This window comes from Pleuronectes platessa, chromosome 10, assembly GCF_947347685.1.
Source record: "Pleuronectes platessa chromosome 10, fPlePla1.1, whole genome shotgun sequence".
Lineage (NCBI taxonomy): Eukaryota > Metazoa > Chordata > Actinopteri > Pleuronectiformes > Pleuronectidae > Pleuronectes > Pleuronectes platessa.
Window position 1 is genome coordinate 4,358,383 of NC_070635.1, and position 26,645 is coordinate 4,385,027.

At 39.7% G+C, this 26,645-nt stretch overlaps 2 protein-coding genes and 1 long non-coding RNA gene across 3 annotated transcripts; all 3 read right to left on the minus strand.

Annotated features, from left to right (window-relative positions):
* Positions 1-22: 22 nt before the first annotated feature.
* Positions 23-22,761, minus strand: LOC128449178 (uncharacterized). The gene is made up of 7 exons (XM_053432231.1): positions 22,747-22,761; positions 22,536-22,645; positions 22,329-22,377; positions 20,560-20,654; positions 20,394-20,473; positions 16,122-16,211; positions 23-505 (listed from the first exon to the last, which is right to left on the minus strand). Exons 1-7 carry the CDS (start codon positions 22,759-22,761, stop codon positions 75-77), a joined length of 870 nt encoding a protein of 289 aa, XP_053288206.1. The 3' UTR covers positions 23-74.
* Positions 4,477-7,940, minus strand: LOC128449231 (uncharacterized). Its single transcript, XR_008339855.1, has 3 exons — positions 7,370-7,940; positions 6,443-6,496; positions 4,477-5,802 (listed from the first exon to the last, which is right to left on the minus strand). It is a non-coding gene; the product is annotated as an uncharacterized LOC128449231 (long non-coding RNA).
* Positions 19,582-26,007, minus strand: LOC128449232 (sialic acid-binding Ig-like lectin 14). Its single transcript, XM_053432295.1, has 5 exons — positions 25,591-26,007; positions 24,828-25,235; positions 22,808-24,220; positions 20,560-22,715; positions 19,582-20,473 (listed from the first exon to the last, which is right to left on the minus strand). The coding sequence occupies exons 1-3, from the start codon at positions 25,649-25,651 to the stop codon at positions 23,892-23,894; spliced, it is 798 nt and encodes a 265-aa protein (XP_053288270.1). The 5' UTR covers positions 25,652-26,007; the 3' UTR covers positions 19,582-20,473; positions 20,560-22,715; positions 22,808-23,891.
* Between the last annotated feature and the right edge of the window lie 638 nt (positions 26,008-26,645).

Sequence of the window (26,645 nt, forward strand, 5' to 3'; positions counted from 1 at the left end):
TGTACAACGGAAGGAAAATGGGGAAGTGTTGTTCATGTTTATTTGCAGCCTATGGCCCCAAAACACCAAACATGTCATACAGCAGAATGGTTCATACCTTGAACAGAGACAGTTGCTCTTTGGGGGAAATTATATGAACCTGAACTCGGTGAAGCTTCAACTCTGAGTTGATATGTTCCAGAGTCCGACTCCTTCAGGTCATTGACGATGATGCTGCAGTTTTTCTTGCTCACATCAGACTCCAGCAGTGACACTCGTCCTTTAAACTCCGACTGAACCTGATCGCTGAAGGTGTTACTGTTGAAAATCCTGTCTCCATAACCACATCTCTGTTTGGTCGATTCACATTTCAACCAAACTATATGTAAGACTTTGATATCCTCAGGAACAGTGAAGGAGCATGGTATCACGACACAGAGTCCGGCCTCCGCTGTTATTTCTCCTTCAACTAGAGTGATACAGTAATCTGTCAACGGACAACTTGTTCTCCCCCACACTGAAGAACCTGTTAATGCAAACATTAAGAGAAAAACAGGGAGAGAGATTATTTAAACTTTTAAAATATACCAAAAAAGAAGAAAGGCTACTTAAAAAACAATAGAACATGTGAATCTGTCAGTTTTACACAGTTTTTTATATATATATATATATATATATATATATATATATATATATGAAATGAGGTCAGCAAACACGACACAGAGGAATTCCAATAATCAACGTATAATACTTTGGAAAACAAATGTATAGTTGAAATCCTAATCCCAAATTAAAACCTTGTCAGTAGCAAATCTTTTTAATAGCAAACTATTTCCACCTATTTTCTTCATAACCATAAAGTTGGCATATAAGTAAAACTAGGGCTACGTTGTAGCACTAACGGGCCCGAGCACAGGCAATTTCAAGTCTGTTGCGGTCGGGGAAGAGAGAGCGATCGATGACCAAGCGCACGTCTCTGCCTTGCGTGCGTTTTAAGCTCTGCAGCAAGAATAAACGCTTCACTTCCTGTAGCCAGCAGGTGGCGCTATGATTTTAAGTCATGGTGTCTTTGTAGATGTCATCAGGTCGCGACTCTTGTCTTACATGTCTAGTTTGGAGTCGATGGGACCAAATATGTCTAAGATATAGAAGCTTGTGTTTTCATGGCGCTCATCACACTTTGCCGCCACGCCACGGTCAGACGGTGTGTCAGAAAGTTGTTTCTTTGATAAATTTTTATCTCCATATTGTTGTGATGACACTCATCTACATTTTTTGTTGATCTGATGAAAGCTCTCCGAGAAGTACATAAAAATAGAACATGTACCAAAAACAAGACATTTCCTGCTGCCACCAGGGGGCGCTGTCATTTTAAGTCAAGATTTTTGTGTTGTTGTCTTCAGGTCGCGACTCTTGTCTTACATGTGTAGTTTGGAGTCCATGGGACCAAATATATCTGAGATATAGAAGCTCGTGTTTTGATGGCGTTTCGTGACACTTTGATGCCATGCCACAGTCAGACGGTGTGGCGAAAAGTTGTTTCTTTGATAACTTTAGATCTCCATTTTGTTGTGAGGACACTCGTCTAAATTGTAAGTTGATCTGATGAAAGCTCTGCTACAAGTGTATCATAGAAAAAAACATGGAATATTCCCAAAATGGCCACTAAATCCTAAATTGCTGGCTTCCTGTTGCGTTTTTCATAATGCTCCGAGTGGCTTTTTTGTGCGTCTGGTCATGATACACAACTTTCTTCAAAATCATGAGGATCAGTGAATGCTAAATGAGGTGCTTCTCAGTAAATGAGGGGAAGCTCCGTTGGTGGCGCTGTTGAGCCATTTTGCCACGCCCATTTCCAAATACCCCAGAATACGTACATTTTCACGACTTTCTAACCAACTGCAAACTTTTACAACTTTTTGAGCATGTTAAAGGCCTCAAAAAGCCAATTCATTGCGCTCCGCGAAATAATAATAACTAGGGCTACGTTGTAGCACTAACGGGCCCGAGCACAGGCAATTTCAAGTCTGTTGCGGTCGGGGAAGAGAGAACGATCGATGACCAAGCACATGTCTCTGCCTTGCGCGCGTTTTAAGCTCTGCAGCAACAATAAACGCTTCACTTCCTGTAGCCAGCAGGTGGCGCTAGGATTTTAAGTCATGGTGTCCTTGTAGATGTCATCAGATCGCAACTCTTGTCTTACATGTCTAGTTTGGAGTTGATTGGACCAAATATGTCCAAGATACAGACGCTCGTGTTTTGATGGCGTGTGATCAGACTTTGACTCCACGCCATGGTCAGAGTATGGTGTTTTCCTATTTTGTAGCAGGTAAAAATACCAGTTAAATGTCAACAGTTGTCTTTATTGTCGGTCTGTTATTTAATAAATGCAACAAACTATAGTTTTTATATATATTGTATAACTATATATATATATATATATATGTATATATATAACTTTATAACCTGTGTTATCAAATATGTTGTGCGGCTCCAGACAGATTTAAATTGGGGGAAGAGGGGACGAAATGGCTTTTTCAATAGTTACATTTTGTGTCTTGATCAAACCATGGTGTTTCACTGACCTCTGGTGCCTTAATATTGGCACTACAGGTGTAATTCAATATTGAGTCACTAGAGAGCAGTGTTGGACCATTAACTACAGACATGGTGTTTTCATTTTGTTTATCAAATTTATAAGCCTCACCACGGTCACACAGATTGATGAAAAGTTTAAATTTTGATAACTTTAGATCTTCATCTTGTTTTGTACACATGCATCAAATTTTTACGTTGATTTGATGAAGGCCCTACGAGAAGTGAGTCAAACTGTAAGACATAGAAAAACAAGACATTTGCTGTTGCCACCAGGGCACGCTGTGATTTTAAGTCACGATTTCTGTACCGATGTCTTCAGGTCGCGACTCTTGTCTTATGTGTATAGTTTGGACTCGATTGGACAAAATATGTCCAAGATAGAGGAGCCTGTGTTTTGATGGCGTTTAATCAAACTTTGAGGCCACACCACGGTCAGACGGTTTTGCTAAAACTTAATCCTTCAATAACTTTAGATCTCCATTTTGTTGTGATGACGATCGTCTAAATTGTAAGTTGATTTGATGAAAGCTGTAGGAGGAGTACTTAAAAGAAAAAATATCGAATATGACCAAAATGGCCACTAAAGTCAAACTGGCGGGCTTCCTGTTGCGTTATTCATAATGCACTGATGGACTTTTTTGTGCATCTAGTCATGATACACAATAGTCTTTGTTTTTTTTGATGATCGGTGAATGCTAAATGAGGGGCTTTTCCGTAGGTGGCGCTATTGAGCGGTTTTGACACACCCGTTCCCAAATACTTCAGAATACGTAAACTTGCGCATATTTCTAATTTACTGTACACTTTAGAAACTTTTTGAGCACGTTAAAGCCCTCAAAAAGCCAATTCACTGAGCGAAGAAAAATAATAATAATAATAATCTTTTCAATTTCAATAGGTCCTCTCACCGATTTCGGTGCTCGGGCCCTAATAAGAATAATAATAATCATTTCAATTTCAATAGGTCCTCTCACCGAAATCGGTGCTCGGGCCCTAATAATCATTTCAATTTCAATAGGTCCTCTCACCGATTTCGGTGCTCGGGCCCTAATAAGAATAATAATAATCATTTCAATTTCAATAGGTCCTCTCACCGAAATCGGTGCTCGGGCCCTAATAAGAATAATAATAATCATTTCAATTTCAATAGGTCCTCTCACCGATTTCGGTGCTCGGGCCCTAACTAGGGCTACGTTGTAGCACTAACGGGCCCGAGCACAGGCAATTTCTATTCTGTTGCGGTCGGTGAATAGAGAACGTTCAATGACCAAGCGCTCGTCTCTGCGTTGCATGCGTTTGTGCACTGCGGCAAGGATTATTGCTTCACTTCCTGTAGCCAGCAGGAGGCTCTATGAACTAGAGGTAAGTAACCTTGAAACCATACAACCAAACCTATTGCTTTAACTATCACCATATACTTACATGCCTCAAGGCTTTTTTAATATAAAATTGTTATAAAAGTTAGTTTATTTAACACGTCTAATGAACACATTGAAGCAAGTTAACTGCAGAGTCGTATGTTTGGCTGTGACTTTGTTTTATTTTAATAAGTTAATATCAATATGCTACATGTGTAAGTTGCATGTGATAATAACTATGTTTCACCATTATTCTGATACAGGCTGATATATTCACCATTACTATTTTCACATCGTTATTTAGTCTGTCAAGGAGTTGTAGAGTCAAGTAGACAGTATAGATAAGATTATAATGTCCACACATCAGTGTTGTAAACACTTCTCCAGTTAATTATATAATTATGTTTTCACACTGAGGGAAGTGGAGAGACTTGATGTGGACTGTTATCAACAGCTCTGTGGGAGATCATCACCTTGAATATTACAGATGAGGTAGAAAGACATTTTATCTATGTGTACAATGTTGTATTTCTTTCTCACGTTTTATCAAAAGCGATTTAAAGTATGTGCATTTAACCATTAGTATACAAACCCAGACCCCAGTACATCGGTTCTATCTGAAATATGTGGTGCTTCATACACAACACAAAACATTCATAACAGTGCGCTTCTGCTCCTCATTAATGCAGCTCCTGATGTCCTCAGCAGCAACATGGTGGAGATTTGCAGCTTCATGCTGGTCAACTGGAAGACAACTGATTAAGATTAAAAGATTAAGATTAAGATCCATTTATTCGTCCCAAACACATGCACAGACATGCAAAGGCACACTCATGCAGGTAGGGAAATTTAATCTCTGCTTTTTACCCATCTGGTGCAGGACACACAGAGCAGTGAGCGACCATGTACGGCGCTCACGGAGCAGATGTTGGGGGAGTGAGGTGCCTTGCTCAGGGGCACTAGAGAGGGTAGGGAGACTCTTGGATTTTTGGACAGATCAATCCAGGTTTGTCTTTTGTTGTCTCTCCGTGGAGTCGAACCGGAGACGAACCAGAGACCTTCTCTGCCCATAGTCCAAGTTTCTGCCCTCTACACATCACTCCATACGTTGCTCCCTTAACTACAGATGGCCTGCGAATGTCATGGAGTTTTACAGTGAATTAGACAGTTTAGATATGATTTTAATCTCCACACATCAGTGTTGTAAACAGTTCTCAAATTAATTATATAATTATGTTTTCACACTGAGGGAAGTGGAGAGACTTGATGTGGACTGTTATCAATAGCTCTGTGGGAGATTATCACCTTGAATATTACAGATGAGGTAGAAAGACATTTTATCTATTTTTACAATGTTGTATTTCTTTCAGTACTTTTATCAAAAGCAACTTAAAATATGTGCATTTAACCATTAGGATACAAACCCAGACCACAGTACAACGGTTCTATCTGAAATCTGTTGTGCTTCATACACAACTCAAAACATTCTTTAACAGTGCGTTTCTTCTCTTCATAGATGAGGAACTGCAGCACCTGACGTCGTCAGCAGCAACATGGTGGTCAACACGTGGACGACTGAATCATCATCAGAAGCTACACAACACTTCTAAATTCCTCCCTTAAATAAAGATGGCCTGCAACTGTTTGGTGGTGGCAGTCATTGCTAAGTGGCATGGATAAGAATTCATTTCTATCTTCATTATGGTTGTTTAATATAATAAAAACTTATAACAACAATGTGTATCTTTTGCTTTCTGATTTGATACACTTTAGATAAGAACCCAGTGTTTAATATTTCTGCTTTGCCATAAGAGACAAAACATGGTCAATTGGTCATCACAGCTGTGTCCTTCAGGCTCGTCCGTCCCTAATAAAATGAGAGGAAACATAAAAATAATCAGATCATAATCATTTCATCTTAGGAAATAGGTAGTGTACATCATTTTCAAATTCTCTATGAACACTGTCTGTTCTAGTAAAGTTACAAGGCTATAATGTATTTATATTTAACAAAATAATTCAGGGAAGTCTGCCTGAGATTAACGATGTAAACACTAGTAGACACGGTTATTTTTCACTGTAACACGTGACAGGACATCAACAATGTGACTCTGAATAAAGAGCCTTAGGATACGTAGTGCTCCTTTGCACAGCTGCTCTTACAATGTGTAGCAAGTGCTAAATCTCCATTAGTATAATAGTAATGAAAATCACCCTTCACATAATTGAACATATATTTTCCATGTGAACCGCTTTAACACAGTTCAATTCCGGAGCAAAATGTAACTTATACAGTATTTATTAGAGTTACATATGAACAAAGTGTGTATTCTTATTTTCGGTGGATATTCAACTATGTATTTGAATATGCTTTTGGATTAAAACGTGCACTACCATGACAATGAATGTTTAGTATGGAGCTATTTCACATTAAAAGTATTGCATTATAATTTAACACATTATGTATTATGTGCAATACTTTGTAAGTAATGAAAACAGGTCTGTACCTGGAGTCAGTGTTCAGTCTGGTTGGATTCAAGTTGTGTCTCACGCTGGACATCCTAGAGGAACATTGAACACAAATACACAGATATGTTAAGTCATACATGTGCCATGTTATCTGCTTAACAGACTTTTACATGGTAATAATAAAATATTAATTCAAAGTTAATGAGATCATAATCATTTCAGCTTAGGAAATAGGTAGTGCATATTAGCCTACAATTCTGTATGACACTGTCTGTTCTAGTAAAGTTACAAGGCTATGATTTACTCATATTTAACAAAAGAATTCAGTGAAGTCTGTCTGAGATTAACGATTTAAATACTGAAGGTGGGAGACACGGTTACTTTTCACTGTAACACGTTACAACACTACTCTGAAGAAAGAGCTTTAGAACACGTAATGCTCCTTTGAACAGCTGCTCTTGCAATGCAGATGTGACTTTAAACACTCAGGTTTCTCAGGTTTCAGTTAGCATCGCTAGCCCGCTAGCGAAACTAACTTACAAGCCGACACACAGTCTCCTGTCTCAGAGTCATCCGCATAAAGTAACGCTTATATCTGCTGGGTGGACCCGCTCATGTCCTTTCATGTCGGTAATAACCCCAATCGAATCGAAGAACAGTTACTGCACACATTCGAAGATATTGTTAGCTTGCTTGTTAGCGAGCTAGTTAGCCTCCGGCGCTAGCGAAAATGAAGCCGACACACAGTCTCCTGTCTCAGAGTCATCCTTATAAACGAACGCTTATCTCTGCTTGGTGGACCTGGGTTCATGGCGGTTGTTTCGGTAACAGCTGGCATTCGCATCGAACCCGTTGATATACACTGAGCTGGTATGTAGCTCCCGGATTAGCGTCCCGTAGCTATCACGGCTGATTCAAAGGCACCCTGCGAATCACATCGAAATAAAATACTTAACGTGACTTACCACAGAAACGGAGGCGCAGACATCGTTACCGTGACCGTCAGGAGAAGGAGCAGAACATCAAAGTGTCTAATTTACCGGGTATGTGGGTGTAAGCCATTTCATGAGGCGTTCACTTGTAACTGGTTGAAGCCGAACTCACAACACACAACACAGCTTACACTGTGACGTCACGTGAATTTCAAACATCTATATCGCTTAAACGAGGGAGTTAAAATAAAATACACCCCCCTCAGAGTTGTCATGAAGGAAGAACTTAGCGATTGAGACTAAAACCAAAGTTTGAGCAATGCTGTAAAAGGTTTAATTCTCCTCTAAAGTTGGCCACCCTGTAAACACAGTCTGTTAATGCATAGATAACACAAAGCATGGTCTGACACTGCCATCTAGTGACTAAATATTGCAGCACATCTGCCAGATATAGATGTTTTCATTCCTCAAACTGGAAGCCACACCACGGTCACACAGTATTATGAAAAGTTGCAATTTCGTTAACTTTAGATCTTCATCTTGTTTTGAACACATGCATCAAATTTTTACGTTGATTTAATGAAGGCCCTACGAGTAGTGAATCAAACTGTAACACATAGAAAAACAAGACATTTGCTGTTGCCACCAGGGGACGCTGTGATTTTAAGTCACGATTTCTGTACCGATGTCTTCAGGTCGCGACTCTTGTCTTATGTGTATAGTTTGGACTCGATTGGACAAAATATGTCCAAGATACAGGAGCCCGTGTTTTGATGGCGTTTAATCAAACTTTGAGGCCACACCACGGTCAGACGGTTTTGCTAAAACTTAATCCTTCAATAACTTTAGATCTCCATTTTGTTGTGATGACGATCGTCTAAATTGTAAGTTGATTTGATGAAAGCTGTAAGAGGAGTACTTAAAACAAAAAATATGGAATATGACCAAAATGGCCACTAAAGTCAAACTGGCGGGCTTCCTGTTGCGTTATTCATAATGCACTGATGGACTTTTTTGTGCATCTAGTCATGATACACAATAGTCTTTGTTTTTTTTGATGATCGGTGAATGCTAAATGAGGGGCTTTTCCGTAGGTGGCGCTCTTGAGCCATTTTGCCACGCCCTTTTCAAAATACTCCAGAATACGTAAATTTTCGCCGCCTTCGAATTTACTGCAAACTCCTACAACTTTTTGAGCACATTAAAGCCCTCAAAAAGCCAATTCATTTAAGCTAAGAAAAATAATAATAATAATAATAATAATAATCATTTCAATTTCAATAGGGCCTCCCACCGATTTCGGTGCTCGGGCCCTAATAACTAGGGCTACGTTGTAGCACTAACGGGCCTGAGCACAGGCAATTTCAAGTCTGTTGCGGTCGGGGAAGAGAGAGCGATCGATGACCAAGCGCACGTCTCTGCCTTGCGTGCGTTTTAAGCTCTGCAGCAAGAATAAACGCTTCACTTCCTGTAGCCAGCAGGTGGCGCTAGGATTTTAAGTCATGGTGTCCTTGTAGATGTCATCAGATCGCGACTCTTGTCTTACATGTCTAGTTTGGAGTTGATTGGACCAAATATGTCCAAGATACAGACGCTCGTGTTTTGATGGCATGTGATCAGACTTTGACTCCACGCCATGGTCAGAGTATGGTGTTTTCCTATTTTGTAGCAGGTAAAAATACCAGTTAAATGTCAACAGTTGTCTTTATTGTCGTTCTGTTATTTAATAAATGCAACAAACTATAGTTTTTATATATATTGTATAACTATATATATATATATGTATATATATAACTTTATAACCTGTGTTATCAAATATGTTGTGCGGCTCCAGACAGATTTAAATTGGGGGAAGAGGGGACGAAATGGCTTTTTCAATAGTTACATTTGGTGTCTTGATCAAACCATGGTGTTACACTGACCTCTGGTGCCTTAATATTGGCACTACAGGTGTAATTCAATATTAAGTCACTAGAGAGCAGTGTTGGACCATTAACTACAGACATGGTGTTTTAATTTTGTTTATCAAATTTATAAGCCTCACCACGGTCACACAGATTGATGAAAAGTTTAAATTTTGAAAACTTTAGATCTTCATCTTGTTTTGTACACATGCATCAAATTTTTACGTTGATTTGATGAAGGCCCTACGAGAAGTGAGTCAAACTGTAAGACATAGAAAAACAAGACATTTGCTGTTGCCACCAGGGGACGCTGTGATTTTAAGTCACGATTTCTGTACCGATGTCTTCAGGTCGCGACTCTTGTCTTATGTGTATAGTTTGGACTCGATTGGACAAAATATGTCCAAGATACAGGAGCCTGTGTTTTGATGGCGTTTAATCAAACTTTGAGGCCACACCACGGTCAGACGGTTTTGCTAAAACTTAATCCTTCAATAACTTTAGATCTCCATTTTGTTGTGATGACGATCGTCTAAATTGTAAGTTGATTTGATGAAAGCTGTAGGAGGAGTACTTAAAAGAAAAAATATCGAATATGACCAAAATGGCCACTAAAGTCAAACTGGAGGGCTTCCTGTTGCGTTATTCATAATGCACTGATGGACTTTTTTGTGCATCTAGTCATGATAGACAATAGTCTTTTTTTTTTTTGATGATCGGTGAATGCTAAATGAGGGGCTTTTCCGTAGGTGGCGCTATTGAGCGGTTTTGACACACCCGTTCCCAAATACTCCAGAATACGTAAACTTGCGCACATTTCTAATTTACTGTACACTTTAGAAACTTTTTGAGCACGTTAAAGCCCTCAAAAAGCCAATTCACTGAGCGAAGAAAAATAATAATAATAATAATCTTTTCAATTTCAATAGGTCCTCTCACCGATTTCGGTGCTCGGGCCCTAACTAGGGCTACGTTGTAGCACTAACGGGCCCGAGCACAGGCAATTTCAAGTCTGTTGCGGTCGGGGAAGAGAGAGCGATCGATGACCAAGGGCACGTCTCTGCCTTGCGTGCGTTTTAAGCTCTGCAGCAAGAATAAACGCTTCACTTCCTGTAGCCAGAAGGTGGCGCTATGATTTTAAGTCATGATGTCTTTGTAGATGTCATCAGGTCGCGACTCTTGTCTTACATGTCTAGTTTGGAGTCGACGGGACCAAATATGTCTAAGATATAGAAGCTTGTGTTTTCATGGCGTTCATCACACTTTGCCGCCACGCCACGGTCAGACGGTGTGTCAGAAAGTTGTTTCTTTGATAACTTTTTATCTCCATATTGTTGTGATGACACTCATCTAAATTTTTTGTTGATCTGATGAAAGCTCTCCGAGAAGTACATAAAAATAGAACATGTACCAAAAACAAGACATTTCCTGCTGCCACCAGGGGGCGCTGTCATTTTAAGTCAAGATTTTTGTGTTGTTGTCTTCAGGATGCGACTCTTGTCTTACATGTGTAGTTTGGAGTCCATGGGACCAAATATGTCTGAGATATAGAAGCTCGTGTTTTGATGGCGTGTGATCAGACTTTGACTCCACGCCATGGTAAGAGTTTAGTGTTTTCCTATTTTGTAACAGGTAAAAATAGCAGTTAAATGTCAACAGTTGTCTTTATTGTCGTTCTATTATTTAATAAATGCAACAAACTATAGTTTTTATATATATTGTATGACTATATATATATATATATATATATATAACTTTATAACCTGTGTTATCAAATATGTTGTGCGGCACCAGACAGCTTTAAATTGGGGGAAGAGTGGTCGAGCACAGGCAATTTCAAGTCTGTTGCGGTCGGGGAAGATAGAACGATCGATGACCAAGCGCATGTCTCTGCCTTGCGTGCGTTTTAAGCTCTGCAGCAACAATAAACGCTTCAATTCCTGTAGCCAGCAGGTGGCGCTAGGATTTTAAGTCATGATGTCTTTGTAGATGTCATCAGGTCGCGACCCTTGTCTTACATGTCTAGTTTGGAGTTGATTGGACCAAATATGTCCAAGATACAGACACTCGTGTTTTGATGGCGTGTGATCAGACTTTGACTCCACGCCATGGTCTGAGTTTGGTGTTTTCCTATTTTGTAACAGGTAAAAATAGCAGTTAAATGTCAACAGTTGTCTTTATTGTCGTTCTATTATTTAATAAATGCAACAAACTATAGTTTTTATATATATTGCATGACTATATATATATATATATATATATATATAACTTTATAACCTGTGTTATCAAATATGTTGTGCGGCACCAGACAGCTTTAAATTGGGGGAAGAGTGGTCGAGCACAGGCAATTTCAAGTCTGTTGCGGTCGGGGAAGAGAGAACGATCGATGACCAAGCGCATGTCTCTGCCTTGCGTGCGTTTTAAGCTCTGCAGCAACAATAAACGCTTCACTTCCTGTAGCCAGCAGGTGGCGCTAGGATTTTAAGTCATGATGTCTTTGTAAATGTCATCAGGTCGCGACCCTTGTCTTACATGTCTAGTTTGGAGTTGATTGGACCAAATATGTCCAAGATACAGACACTCGTGTTTTGATGGCGTGTGATCAGACTTTGACTCCACGCCATGGTCAGAGTTTGGTGTTTTCCTATTTTGTAACAGGTAAAAATAGCAGTTAAATGTCAACAGTTGTCTTTATTGTCGTTCTATTATTTAATAAATGCAACAAACTATAGTTTTTATATATATTGCATGACTATATATATATATATATATATATATATATATATATAAATAACTTTATAACCTGTGTTATCAAATATGTTGTGCGGCAACAGACAGCTTTAAATTGGGGGAAGAGTGGAGGAAATAGTAAAGGTTGCCTACCCCTGCCTTAGGTGACACAATTTGTGCCTTGGTCAAACCATGATCCTACACTGCCCTCTAGTGACTTAATATTGCGGTACAAGTAGGTTGTGCCGGCAATATAAAGCCACTAGAGGTCAGTATAACACCATGAAACACATACATGGTTGAAATGAAAACATGTCTTTTCATTTTGCACATCAAGATTTTAAGCCTCACCACGGTCACACAGATTGATGAAAAGTTTAAATTTTGATAACTTTAGATCTTCATCTTGTTTTGTAGAGTCTCATCTAATTTTTAAGTTGATCTGATGAAAGCTCTCCGAGTAGTACATAAAAACATAACACGTACAAAAAAAACACATTTCCTGTTGCCACCAGGGGACGCTGTGATTTTAAGTCACGATTTCTGTACAGATGTCTTCAGGTCGTGACTCTTGTCCTATGTGTATAGTTTGGACTCGATTGGACAAAATATGTCCAAGATACAGGAGCCCGTGTTTTGATGGCGTTTAATCAAACTTTGAGGCCACACCACGGTCAGACGGTTTTGCTAAAACTTAATCCTTCAATAACTTTAGATCTCTATTTTGTTGTGAAGACAGTCGTCTAAATTTTAAGTTGATCTGATGAAAGCTCTACGAGAAGTGTATTAAAGTAAAAAATTATGGAATATGACCAAAATAGTCACTAAATCAAAAATGGCGGGCTTCCTGTTGCGTTTTTCATAATGCTCCAAGAGGCTTTTTTGTACATCTGGTGATGATACACAACTGTCTTCAATTTCGTGAGGATCAGTGAATGCTAAATGAGGTGCATCTCCGTAAATGAGGGGCTCTCCGTTGGTGGCGCTGTTGAGCCATTTTGCCACGCCCATTTCCAAATACCCCAGAATACGTAAATTTTCACGACTTTCTAACTTACTGCAAACTTTTAAAACTTTTTGAGCATGTTAAAGCCCTCAAAAAGCCAATTCATTAACGACACAGCAAAATAATAATAACTAGGGCTACGTTGTAGCACTAACGGGCCCGAGCACAGGCAATTTCAAGTCTGTTGCGGTCGGGGAAGAGAGAGCGATCGATGACCAAGCGCACGTCTCTGCCTTGCGTGCGTTTTAAGCTCTGCAGCAAGAATAAACGCTTCACTTCCTGTAGCCAGCAGGTGGCGCTAGGATTTTAAGTCATGGTGTCCTTGTAGATGTCATCAGATCGCGACTCTTGTCTTACATGTCTAGTTTGGAGTTGATTGGACCAAATATGTCCAAGATACAGACGCTCGTGTTTTGATGGCATGTGATCAGACTTTGACTCCACGCCATGGTCAGAGTATGGTGTTTTCCTATTTTGTAGCAGGTAAAAATACCAGTTAAATGTCAACAGTTGTCTTTATTGTCGTTCTGTTATTTAATAAATGCAACAAACTATAGTTTTTATATATATTGTATAACTATATATATATATATGTATATATATAACTTTATAACCTGTGTTATCAAATATGTTGTGCGGCTCCAGACAGATTTAAATTGGGGGAAGAGGGGACGAAATGGCTTTTTCAATAGTTACATTTTGTGTCTTGATCAAACCATGGTGTTACACTGACCTCTGGTGCCTTAATATTGGCACTACAGGTGTAATTCAATATTAAGTCACTAGAGAGCAGTGTTGGACCATTAACTACAGACATGGTGTTTTCATTTTGTTTATCAAATTTATAAGCCTCACCACGGTCACACAGATTGATGAAAAGTTTAAATTTTGATAACTTTAGATCTTCATCTTGTTTTGTACACATGCATCAAATTTTTACGTTGATTTGATGAAGGCCCTACGAGAAGTGAGTCAAACTGTAAGACATAGAAAAACAAGACATTTGCTGTTGCCACCAGGGGACGCTGTGATTTTAAGTCACGATTTCTGTACCGATGTCTTCAGGTCGCGACTCTTGTCTTATGTGTATAGTTTGGACTCGATTGGACAAAATATGTCCAAGATACAGGAGCCTGTGTTTTGATGGCGTTTAATCAAACTTTGAGGCCACACCACGGTCAGACGGTTTTGCTAAAACTTAATCCTTCAATAACTTTAGATCTCCATTTTGTTGTGATGACGATCGTCTAAATTGTAAGTTGATTTGATGAAAGCTGTAGGAGGAGTACTTAAAAGAAAAAATATCGAATATGACCAAAATGGCCACTAAAGTCAAACTGGCGGGCTTCCTGTTGCGTTATTCATAATGCACTGATGGACTTTTTTGTGCATCTAGTCATGATACACAATAGTCTTTGTTTTTTTTGATGATCGGTGAATGCTAAATGAGGGGCTTTTCCGTAGGTGGCGCTATTGAGCGGTTTTGACACACCCGTTCCCAAATACTTCAGAATACGTAAACTTGCGCACATTTCTAATTTACTGTACACTTTAGAAACTTTTTGAGCACGTTAAAGCCCTCAAAAAGCCAATTCACTGAGCGAAGAAAAATAATAATAATAATAATCTTTTCAATTTCAATAGGTCCTCTCACCGATTTCGGTGCTCGGGCCCTAATAAAAATCCTTACAGATTCAATAGGGCCTCTCACCATTCGGTGCTCGGGCCCTAATAATGCCTACAATTTCAATAGGGCCTCTCACCATTCGGTGCTCGGGCCCTAATAATAATCTTTTCAATTTCAATAGGTCCTCTCACCGATTTCGGTGCTCGGGCCCTAATAAGAAGAATAATAATAATCATTTCAATTTCAATAGGTCCTCTCACCGAAATCGGTGCTCGGGCCCTAACTAGGGCTACGTTGTAGCACTAACGGGCCCGAGCACAGGCAATTTCAAGTCTGTTGCGGTCGGGGAAGAGAGAGCGATCGATGACCAAGCGCACGTCTCTGCCTTGCGTGCGTTTTAAGCTCCGCAGCAATAAACGCTTCACTTCCTGTAGCCAGCAGGTGGCGCTATGATTTTAAGTCATGGTGTCTTTGTAGATGTCATCAGGTCGCGACTCTTGTCTTACATGTCTAGTTTGGAGTCGATGGGACCAAATATGTCTAAGATATAGAAGCTTGTGTTTTCATGGCGTTCATCACACTTTGCCGCCACGCCACGGTCAGACGGTGTGTCAGAAAGTTGTTTCTTTGATAACTTTTTATCTCCATATTGTTGTGATGACACTCATCTAAATTTTTTGTTGATCTGATGAAAGCTCTCCGAGAAGTACATAAAAATAGAACATGTACCAAAAACAAGACATTTCCTGCTGCCACCAGGGGGCGCTGTCATTTTAAGTCAAGATTTTTGTGTTGTTGTCTTCAGGTCGCGACTCTTGTCTTACATGTGTAGTTTGGAGTCCATGGGACCAAATATGTCTGAGATATAGAAGCTCGTGTTTTGATGGCATTTCGTCACACTTTGACGCCCCGCCACAGTCAGACGGTGTGGCGAAAAGTTTTTTCTTTGATAACTTTAGATCTTCATTTTGTTGTGATGACAGTCGTCTAAATTTTAAGTTGATCTGATGAAAGCTCTACGAGAAGTACATTAAAGTAAAAAATTATGGAATATGACCAAAATAGTCACTAAATCAAAAATGGCGGGCTTCCTGTTGCGTTTTTCATAATGCTCCAAGAGGCTTTTTTGTACATCTGGTGATGATACACAACTGTCTTCAATTTCGTGAGGATCAGTGAATGCTAAATGAGGTGCATCTCCGTAAATGAGGGGCTCTCCGTTGGTGGCGCTGTTGAGCCATTTTGCCACGCCCATTTCCAAATACCCCAGAATACGTAAATTTTCACGACTTTCTAACTTACTGCAAACTTTTACAACTTTTTGAGCATGGTAAAACCCTCAAAAAGCCAATTCATTAACGACACAGCAAAATAATAATAATAGGAATAATAATAATCATTTCAATTTCAATAGGTCCTCTCACCGAAATCGGTGCTCGGGCCCTAATAAGAATCATTTCAATTTCAATAGGTCCTCTCACCGATTTCGGTGCTCGGGCCCTAATAAAAAGTGAATACCTGTCTCAGCATCGCTGACTCTCACAGAGAAAAGCAGAGTCGCCCAGATGAGAACAAACATCTCTTCTTCTTCTTCTTCCTCCAACGAACCTGACACAGAAAATACAGTAACGGAACCAGAGGACAGTCGACCATCGAAATCATCGTCTTAATAAAGGATGCTGCCTGTTCAGATTTTCCTTGAGTCGCTCTTTTAGGAGAACAAGCAGCAGCTCTGAATCGATTTACATCTCACACCTTCCCTTCACCAGGAATGTGGCAAAGATGGTTACATAAGCCTTTACATTTCAGAACATTATATATGTCAAGCATTAGTTAAATGTTGTATTTTACCTTTCTCTCTCCCTCTCTCTCTGTTTCTGCTCTGAAGTGACTTCTGCTCTTGTTGCTTTTCTGTCTACTCCCCAATTATCACACTCAACCGTTTAAGGAAGTCACTGATGAGAAATGTTTTTCCTGTGCACATCGACAGGCTTTTACACACTGTGATGTGTAAGAGGCTGGAACACCATATTTGTCTTTGTGTATTTTAATAGGAGCTTTCTGCTGGAGGATCAACAAAGAGAGTCACAGGGATCTCAGTGAAGATGGAGAACAGTCAAATGCAAGGATCTTATATAGAAGAACTAAGGCCGTTTGTCCGAGCCAGTTCAGACTGGTTCTGTAGGACAAGATTGAGACAGGAATTAGTTTTCTCAGTTGTTAACACACAAAAAGCGAATATTCTGCACAATTTGCACAACCTTCACTTCATGTACCAATCGCTCGACCCAGTTTGGCACTACTTCACACTCCCTTATCTGCATTAGACTCTGACTTCCTTCATTACACACTGATGTCAATTACACATCACCTTGTTGTCAAAACACTACTGTTGGGACATGGTTTTTGTGCAAACCACAGGCCTCCCTTCAGTCAAACTGGAAACAGGCAAGCCGCATGTTCTGGAGTGAACTCAGTCTCCCAGAGTGCCACATGTTCCCTTTGTCTTAAGACAGTCAAGGAACTCAGTCTCCCAGAGGATGTAACAGGATGCTGCATGTCCTGGGATTTGGGCAATATCACACAAAGGTGTCAAGAACCTGGGGGGTCACTCCTATTGGTCACTCTGGTCCAAGACCTGTGAGGTCACCGGGGCCAATATAAGGAGAGGTCTGCCTAAAATCTCTCTCTTTCTCCAATCCTCCCGAGGGCGGAAGGCTGCTAAAGCCTCTCTTCTCTCATCCCTCCAAGGACGGAAGGCTGCTACAGCCTCTCTCTCCTACATCGCCAAGGGGGGGGGGGGGGCCTGGCTGATCCAGCTTCCTTCTCTTCCAACCCACAACCGGAGGTCAGAGGTGCAGCTCCCAGCTCACCCCTCTCAAGGAAATCTCCTCGCCCTTCAAGCTCTACAAAACTCCTCGTAGCGACGCGATGTCCTGCAGGAAAACTTCAACCAGCATCTGAGCACACAGCTCGACAGAATCGCGAATGCAGAACTCTACGACCACCAACCCAGGAGACGTCACAGAACTACAACTGGACTGCAACTTCTTTTCCCCTTTCCCTCGGACCGGTAACATAATCTGGGCTTAATAATTATACTACGCTAAGCAAGACTGTTTATTTGATCGGTGTGTGTTTATAAGTTTGATATGTGTTGTGATATTGTGGCAACAAGTTATTTGAAAGTAATTGTTAGTTAGGCCCTTCATAGGCCTCCTTTGTAGGTCTCTCTGACTCTTGCATTATCTGATTAACATCTCCACAGACACACGCATAGTCTCCACCTAATTAAACCTACCCCCATAAAGCAACCTCAGAAGAAGGGGGGGGGCTCTTATCTTAGGGACCATTTTTAAAGCATGCTAATTTACATTCACACACACACACTCACACACCTCCTTGTTAGTTAGTTTGATTGTTTAGTAATTTGTGTTTTTATACTTTATTATGTTCATAATAAATGTTCTTCTTTCACAAATGTTCTGTCATTAATATTGCATAAGTGAATCTTGCCAACTGTTACACTGTTAAGAACTCCATAAACCTTCATTGTTCATTATATAATCTTTAATGGTAAAATATTGAGATTTCTAATTGAACTAGATCTAAATGAGACTGATCTTAATCAATAAATTGGCTATCTTTTCCCTTCTATGAAGGGTGGTGCCCCGCGAGAACTTTAACCAATTAAAGTTATGATTTAATATTAATATTTTAAATATTAATGTTTTACATTTTATTTTGATAACCAAATTTATTGAGTGCCTAAAGGCACACCATTCTATGGTAACACTTTTTAGGTACTATTGCACAACATAAATGGATCCCCGTGTGAGGGCGGAACGCTGCACCTAATTAACATAAATGGTGTAGCCCTGTGAAGCAGAGTACAGTTGGCAAAAACTTCATGACTATGCAATATTAATGTGTTTTTCATTTTTGGCAAAAGCCAGAAATAGGTGAATTTGGAATTTTCAGTCAAGCCAGAGGCTTGAATTCAATTCCACTAGTCTGCTACCGGAGTAGACATTCAACCGTATTTACAAACAAGTGCATTGTGGTGAAATTTAATTTACTCATAAATTAAATATTTATTAATAATTAATTATTAAGAACTACCACTTTAAGTCCCATAGTGTTACCCTAAAAGATTGCTATTGTTGCTAATAATTCTAGTTGAACGTTCTAACATTTGAATATCAGATATTCAATGTTAACTGGTCAAGCTGCGAAATTGCCTGTAACTGTTAAATGCTTCTGGGACAACGTGATCGATCCACACTGTGTTTTTCCATTCTATACCTTCCACCTTATTCTCCTTTCCTGAATCCAATTGAGGAAATTTGTGAACAGGTAAGAGATTTGATGGCAAAGAGTCATCTTGCAAAGGGAGTGTCAGGTTTAGCATTTTGTGTGTGAGGTTTTTAGTTGTCTGTGTGCAGTTTTGAGAAAGCCGTTATTGTTTTGAAAAACGTGTGTTAACAATTGTGAAAAACTGTAAGAAGACATTTAGAAACATTACACCTCAGTCACATGCAGGCACGTGCATAGACATTTTGGGCGGCAGGTGCTCAAACCAAAAAAAAGGGCACCCATTGCCAAAATTATTTATGAAATTAAAAATAATAATAATAAATAAATAGTAGAACAGTAAAACTGCCTTTAAATTCTCTGCCTGTCTGCCTGTCTGTCTGTCTGTCTGTCTGTCTGTCTGTCTGTCAGTATCTCTCTCCCTGTCTCTAGTGAGCGCCGCCGAGCATGTCGGGGCGAAATTTGTGCACGTGCCTGCTCACATGCATGTGTTCTTTTTCAAGACGTAATTTAAGGTTTAAATGGTCCGTTGATAGAAATGCATCACAAAATAATGTGCTTTCTTGACGCAATGCATTTTGTGTGTACATGCATGTTCCCGAAACTCTTTCACACTGTGACATGTTCACAAATCCAACAATAATGTCAATAAACTTAAAGTTCATAATTTGTTCAAACATATTTCATTTTATTTTGAGCAACAGGATATTTACATTTCATGTGTGTGGGTTTGGATTAAGTTCACAACACTGGAAAGCACAAAAAAAAACATTCAGCAGTTATTCTCAGCATTTCTTATCTAACTGCATGTCATTTATAGATTATATAAAAAGTTAATTATACAACCATTTTACACTCACATTATTTACATTTTAAGTTTCAAAATAAGGATTTTAACCGTTTATCCCTCACATTTAGCTTTGTTCACTATTTTCTCCAGAACCTTTAATTAACAGTTTTAAATATTGATATATTATATTTTAGCTCAGTAATGTAACTTCTGTGTCTTCTTGCTAACTAGTTTTAAAATACTCCAAATGGCAACACGGTTTAACACATGAACGCTTCAGACTCTCTGTGATGACTTATTGTGAATATAAACTTCCTCAGGCCCGAGGTAGCTGTAAAAAGCAGGACGAGAACATCTCGGTCAAATCCTGACGTTAGAGTAAAGACTCTCATCTTGGTGTGAGCTGCTGGAGTCTCTGTTGGTCGTCTGACGTCGGGGCGTCCCTGTGAATCTCACCTGTGGAAAGTTCAGCTCCACTTCACCTTCACTGGTGTGGTCGTCAAATAGAGTTGGAGATGTTGGTGCACGTGCAGCTGCATCACTAATGTCATCATAGTCCTGCAGGCTCTCTGGTTCATTCTAGGATGAGAGTGAAGGTAGTTTATAGATTATTTGTGCTACAATTTCTGGATTAAATTCACCTAATAGCAAAATATACGGACTGATATAAAGAAATGAGAGGTCACGGTTCCTGACCTTTTTAACTCGTGTTGGCTTGGACACCTTCGCATACACAGAGTCTTCTTCCACCTTTCTTTGCTTCTTCCTTGAAAAACAAATATCAACATGACATGTGCTGATTAATAACGACTTTGTTGTTCTGGTATTGTAACACAAAGATTAAATTCTCACTTCAGATTATTCTTAAAGTTCAGAGGAGCGTAGTTGACAGAATCCTCCTCGGTGTTTCCAGCTTGCCGTCTTGTGTGGTTTTGTGCAGAGGCAGCCTGAGCAGATGCAGACAGAAAACATCAGTGATTATCAAGCAGCAACTGAATCTCTTCATTCATGCTCTAAAATGGATGCTGTACAGGTTATCTTTTAATCACTGGCCCCAGTATACTGAGATATAAGTGCACTGATAGAGAGCTACTGACAGGACAAACAGTGAGGGCAGGATATGGAAGAACAAGGAGGGAAAAGCAACAGCTTGAACAGTACAAGACACATCTGCCTGTAGAGCCAGATTAATACTGATGATAGAAGATGGAAGGCAGTAGCTCTACATGGTCAATTTGAGGGGTTGAAGATATCCTGATAGATTATTTATTCATAATTTTTAAAAATGATGTGCACATGTTGTTGTCTTGTTTCAGATCCTTGCATCGTGTGTTCTCAAAATAAAACAAATAACAGATTCTGGGACTTTGGATGCTTTGTAATATCACCATTAAAACATATTTGATAACATATGATTGAAATTATGACTTTAGAGCAGGGGTTTTCAAACAGGGGTCTGCGGCCCCCTGGTGGTCCGTGACGGCATTGCAGAGGGTCTGCGAAATTAACTTTGATATTTCAACACATTTCCAGATTACTCTTGAATATCGTGAAAAATATCTAAAATAAGAGAAATATATCTAAAATAATATAAAGGCGATGAGGGGAACCTTGAAACCGGCTTGGGGCTAGAAACTGCAGGTAGTTTTCCCCTGTGCATGCGTGTTAAAGAGAGATGTACAAGAGCGGTTGACATAGGTAGAAAAACTCTCAGGAGGTGTTAGAGATGTAGTTTGTGTGATGGGAATTTTTGTTTTCCCAAAAAGAAGGCCCAAAAGGGCAGCATTAATAATGACAATATAAAATAAAACAAAAGAGTGAAAAACAAATACTTTGTAATGAGAAAAATGAATTGGCATAATAGCCAAAACAATTAATTGCAATAACAGTCAACTTTACCACGTTCGCTGGTTGAGAAACAATTTCTTAGCAGAGTTATAACACTTACGTCTATCGAGTAGCAGTTCTCCCAACAGAATGAATAGACCAGCTTAAATCGGGCCTAAGCACGCCCCTACAGTTGGCATAAACCATGATTGTTATTGATCACCTTTACTTTAACGTTCTCTCAACATGTCAGCTACATGTCTGTACATTTAAGTCATGAAGGTTATATATTGATGTACATATGGTTCTGAGATGCAGTACAACTACAAACTGCATTTTAATTTTGTTTTCAATTCGTAAGCACTGAAAATCAACCATTTTTGTTGTTTTTTACAGAGATTTTTCTAGATTTGTTAAGTAGATATATCTAGATTTGCTTTAGAGTATTTGGAAGAATCAGTAGTTTTACAGCTGTAACAGGTCAGAAGTGATGAGGCAGAGGCTTAAATATCCTGAATGTTAAACTTGTACTCTCCTTAATCACTGTTTCCTATGATTTCAATATACATAAAGCCAATTAGATATAAATGTTGAAGTTTCAACAACTGGTTGTTAAATAATTAAAAAATCTATTGTGCTAAGACACGGTTCTGACAACAGGCCACCATGACTAGACACTTTGAATTAAACTCTTTTTAATATAAATCTTCTTGAGTTTTACTAAAGTCTCTGTTTAAAGACTGTTTTAACTTATTGTTTTCTAGTTTAAAGTGTTGTCTCAACCTGGGACTCACCTGGGGCAGATTCAAAATGCTGTAAACAAGGTTGATGTCGGTCGGAGGCCTGTGGAATATAAAAGATATGTAAGAATAAACATATGCATACAGAGTGAATGACTTAAAAAAATAACAGGGCAGACTTTCATTGTGCTATTCATGTCGGAGGATATAGAAAATAAATGGATGCTTTGACTCCAGCATGAGCAGCAGTCCATGTCTGACTCTGTCCCACATGATGATCCTTGTCCTGGGTGGGGACAGTGTGTTGAGTGGGTGTGGTCGTACGTGCTGTCTGGAAGAGGCTGGTGTTCAGGGGCGTCTGGACGACTCAACTGCTCCGAAAAACCAGAAGGGGATTTGGTGTTTTTTGTTCCTTGTTGAATAGATTTTTTCCTCCTGAGTCTGAAAACAAAGAGGGACATGATGTGGTTACACATGCCGGAACCATCTCTGAAATGTATTTATTTAATCAAATGCACTTCTTATTCATTCACCTTAAAACTATGACGATTAAAATGATAATCATCAGGACAAATAGAGCAGGAACGAGGAACTTCAGGATGTGCAGAGAGTTTCCTGTGGCTAAAAGAGAGAGAGCATCATATCGAGCTTCACCTTTGGCTACCGAAATCAAATCATTTACTCCTTGATTCTTATTTTGTTTTTGTGCGAAGGATGCAGGAAATGGGATGTACAGATGGACAACCAGAAAACATGATCTGATATAAACCACCACATGTCTCCTGAACAATAAAACACACAGTTATAAGGTCTTGAAATTCACTCACGTTCAAACAGATGGACGGGATCAGACAAACTTTGATCTACTTCATTTTCTGCGACGCAGTAGTAGACTCCTGACTGGTTTGAGTACACTGTGTGGTTTTGATGCTTGGACACAAGTTCATCCTGTTCCTCTCCCTGACTCTTCCTGTACCATGAGTAGTGTTGGACTGGGGGAAAGCTGTGACTGAAGCAGCTCAGCATCACGGAGCTCCTCCCGTCAAGCTCCTGCTTCTCTGCCGACTCCGTGATGTGTGTGTGTTTTGAAACGTATTTTCACACCAGTTAATGGGCATTGAAACAATAAAAGATAAAAAGGAACTGGCTTTAGATTCTCCTGATGAAACTTTCAATTTTTCTCTCAGCAATTTCTCTTCCTAGCAAAGGGTTAACCCTAACAGCCACTGATTTTAGGTAAGTGTTCCATTTTTTTACTTATTTCTGATCAGGTTTGCTAAACCTTATTTTGAATGACATCATATTGTGGAGTAATGTTTTCTTCTTTTTGGAACCAGCACGTCTGATCAGTATTTACTTTATACACAGTAATGTAGAATATATCCTCCTTGTTTATCCATTCACCATCACAAGTGCATTAGTCCATGTGATCCGCGATGGAAGGAAACCTTCAACAGTGCACTTCAGAGTCAGAGTCTCGCCCTCACTAACACATTTTGGGTTAATCTGACTTCCTTCACATCTACGATAGATAAACACACGTTGCACAGTCATATAATGTGGTTAAGAACAAAGTTTCTTGTTGTAAAAATACCCCCCCTCAGAAATGAAGTAGCTCTACTCACAGCTCACACTCAGAGTCGCCGTCTCCTCTGTGCTCACGTGTCCTTGGAAGAGGATCCTGCAGGTGATGTTGGTTCTGTGATGTTCAGCTGAAGGGGAGAAGGACAGAGTCGAGCTGCTTCTCTTAGCGAACTCAGTCACATTCTCAGTTTTGAAGGCCGTGATGTTTCCTGTGAGTTCAGCGTCGCTCTCTCCTCTTCCTCGCCACCTCCAGGTGAATGTAGGTTCAGATCCAGAGCAGAGACCAGGAGCAGTGCAGGTCAGTGTGGTCAGCTGTCCTTCAGTCAGAGGTGGAATCATCACTGTGGGCCTCTGACTCAGACCTGATGGGAGACCAGTTCATGAATGGAGTCAGATCAGAATGTCATCATTCACTTCATTCACATTTTTTTAAATGGGGCAACGATAGGAATCTGCATCAGCTAAACAACGGCCAAAATTACTTTATGTCCCACCCATAGACTGTGAATAAAGATGGACGACATGAAAGCCAAATTCCCTTGATCACCCTCTGGTGGTTGCCACCTCCATGTTAGTAAATGGGACATGGATCAAAAACTCAAACTTCACCTCAAATGAACTTTTCACAAGAACTGTTTCCGTCACTTCCAGGAGATCATATCACACTGATGTTTGTTAAATTGCAAATTCTTCAGAAAGTTTGTTTCTAATACGTTTTTTGGTGTTAGCCTCTGTAACGGGATGAAACATCTTAACTGGTCTTACAATCGGTTGAGCCCATGTACTGACAGGACTTTGACACCACTCTACATCCCAAAATCTCTACTGTGCAAACTTTGACACCAAAAGTGTAACGTGGCATCACACGTATTTTGCACAACGGAAGGAAATGGGGAAGTGTTGTTCATGTTTATTTGCAGCCTATGGCCCCAAAACACCAAACATGTCATACAGCAGGATGGTTCATACCTTGAACAGAGACAGTTGCTCTTTGGGAGAATTTATATGAACCTCTCCTCGGTGAAGCTTCAACTCTGAGTTGATATGTTCCAGAGTCCGACTCCTTCAGGTCATTGACGATGATGCTGCAGTTTTTTTGGCTCACATCAGACTCCAGCAGTGACACTCGTCCTTTAAACTCCGACTGAACCTGATCGCTGGAGGTGTTACTGTTGAAAATCATTTCTCCATAACCACATCTCTGTTTGGTCGATTCACATTTCAACCAAACTATATGTAAGACTTTGATATTCTCAGGAACAGTGAAGGAGCATGGTATCACGACACAGAGTCCGGCCTCCGCTGTTATTTCTCCTTCAACTAGAGTGATACAGTAATCTGTCAACGGACAACTTTGTTTCCCCCACACTGAAGAACCTGTTAATGCAAACATTAAGAGAAAAACAGGGAGAGAGATTATTTAAACTTTTAAAATATACCAAAAAAAAGAAGAAAGGCTACTTAAAAAAAATAGAACATGTGAATCTGTCAGTTTTACACAGTTTTATATATATATATATATATATATATATATATGAAATGAGGTCAGCAAACACGACACAGAAGAATTCCAATAATCAACGTATAATACTTTGGAAAACAAATGTATAGTTGAAATCCTAATCCCAAATTAAAACCTTGTCAGTAGCAAATTGTTTTAATGGCAAACTATTTCCACCTATTTTCTTCATAACTATAAAGTTGGCATATAAGTAAAATAAAAAGTGAATACCTGTCTCAGCATCACTGAGTCTCACAGAGAAAAGCAGAGTCGCCCAGATGAGAACAAACATCTCTTCTTCTTCTTCTTCCTCCAACGAACCTGACACAGAAAATACAGTAACGGAACCAGAGGACAGTCTACCATCGAAATCATCGTCTTAATAAAGGATGCTGCCTGTTCAGATTTTCCTTGAGTTGCTCTTTTACAAGAACAAGCAGCAGCTCTGAATCGATTTACATCTCACACCTTCCCTTCACCAGCAAAGCCAGGAATGAGGCAAAGATGGTTACATAAGCCTTTACATTTCAGAACATTATATAAGTCAAGCATTAGTTAAATGTTGTATTTTACCTTTCTCTCTCCCTCTCTCTCTGTTTCTGCTCTGAAGTGACTTCTGCTCTTGTTGCTTTTCTGTCTACTCCCCAATTATCACACTCAACCGTTTAAGGAAGTCACTGCTGAGAAATGTTTTTCCTGTGCACATCGACAGGCTTTTACACACTGTGATGTGTAAGAGGCTGGAACACCATATTTGTCTTTGTGTATTTTAATAGGAGCTTTCTGCAGAAAGGATCAACAAAGAGAGTCACAGGGATCTCAGTGAAGATGGAGAACAGTCAAATGCAAGGATCTTATATAGAAGAACTAAGGCCGTTTGTCCGAGCCAGTTCAGACTGGTTCTGTAGGCCAAGTTTGAGACAGGAATTAGTTTTCTCAGTTGTTAACACACAAAAACGAAAATTCTGCACAATTTGCACAACCTTCACTTCATGTACCAATCGCTCAACGCAATTTGGCACCACTTCACACTCCCTTATCTGCATTAGACTCTGACTTCCTTCATTACACACTGATGTCAATTACACATCACCTTGTTGTCAAAACACTACTGTTGGGACATGGTTTTTGTGCAAACCACAGGCCTCCCTTCAGTCAAACTGGAAACAGGCAAGCCGCATGTTCTGGAGTGAACTCAGTCTCCCAGAGTGCCACATGTTCCCTTTGTCTTAAGACAGTCAAGGAACTCAGTCTCCCAGAGGATGTAACAGGATGCTGCATGTCCT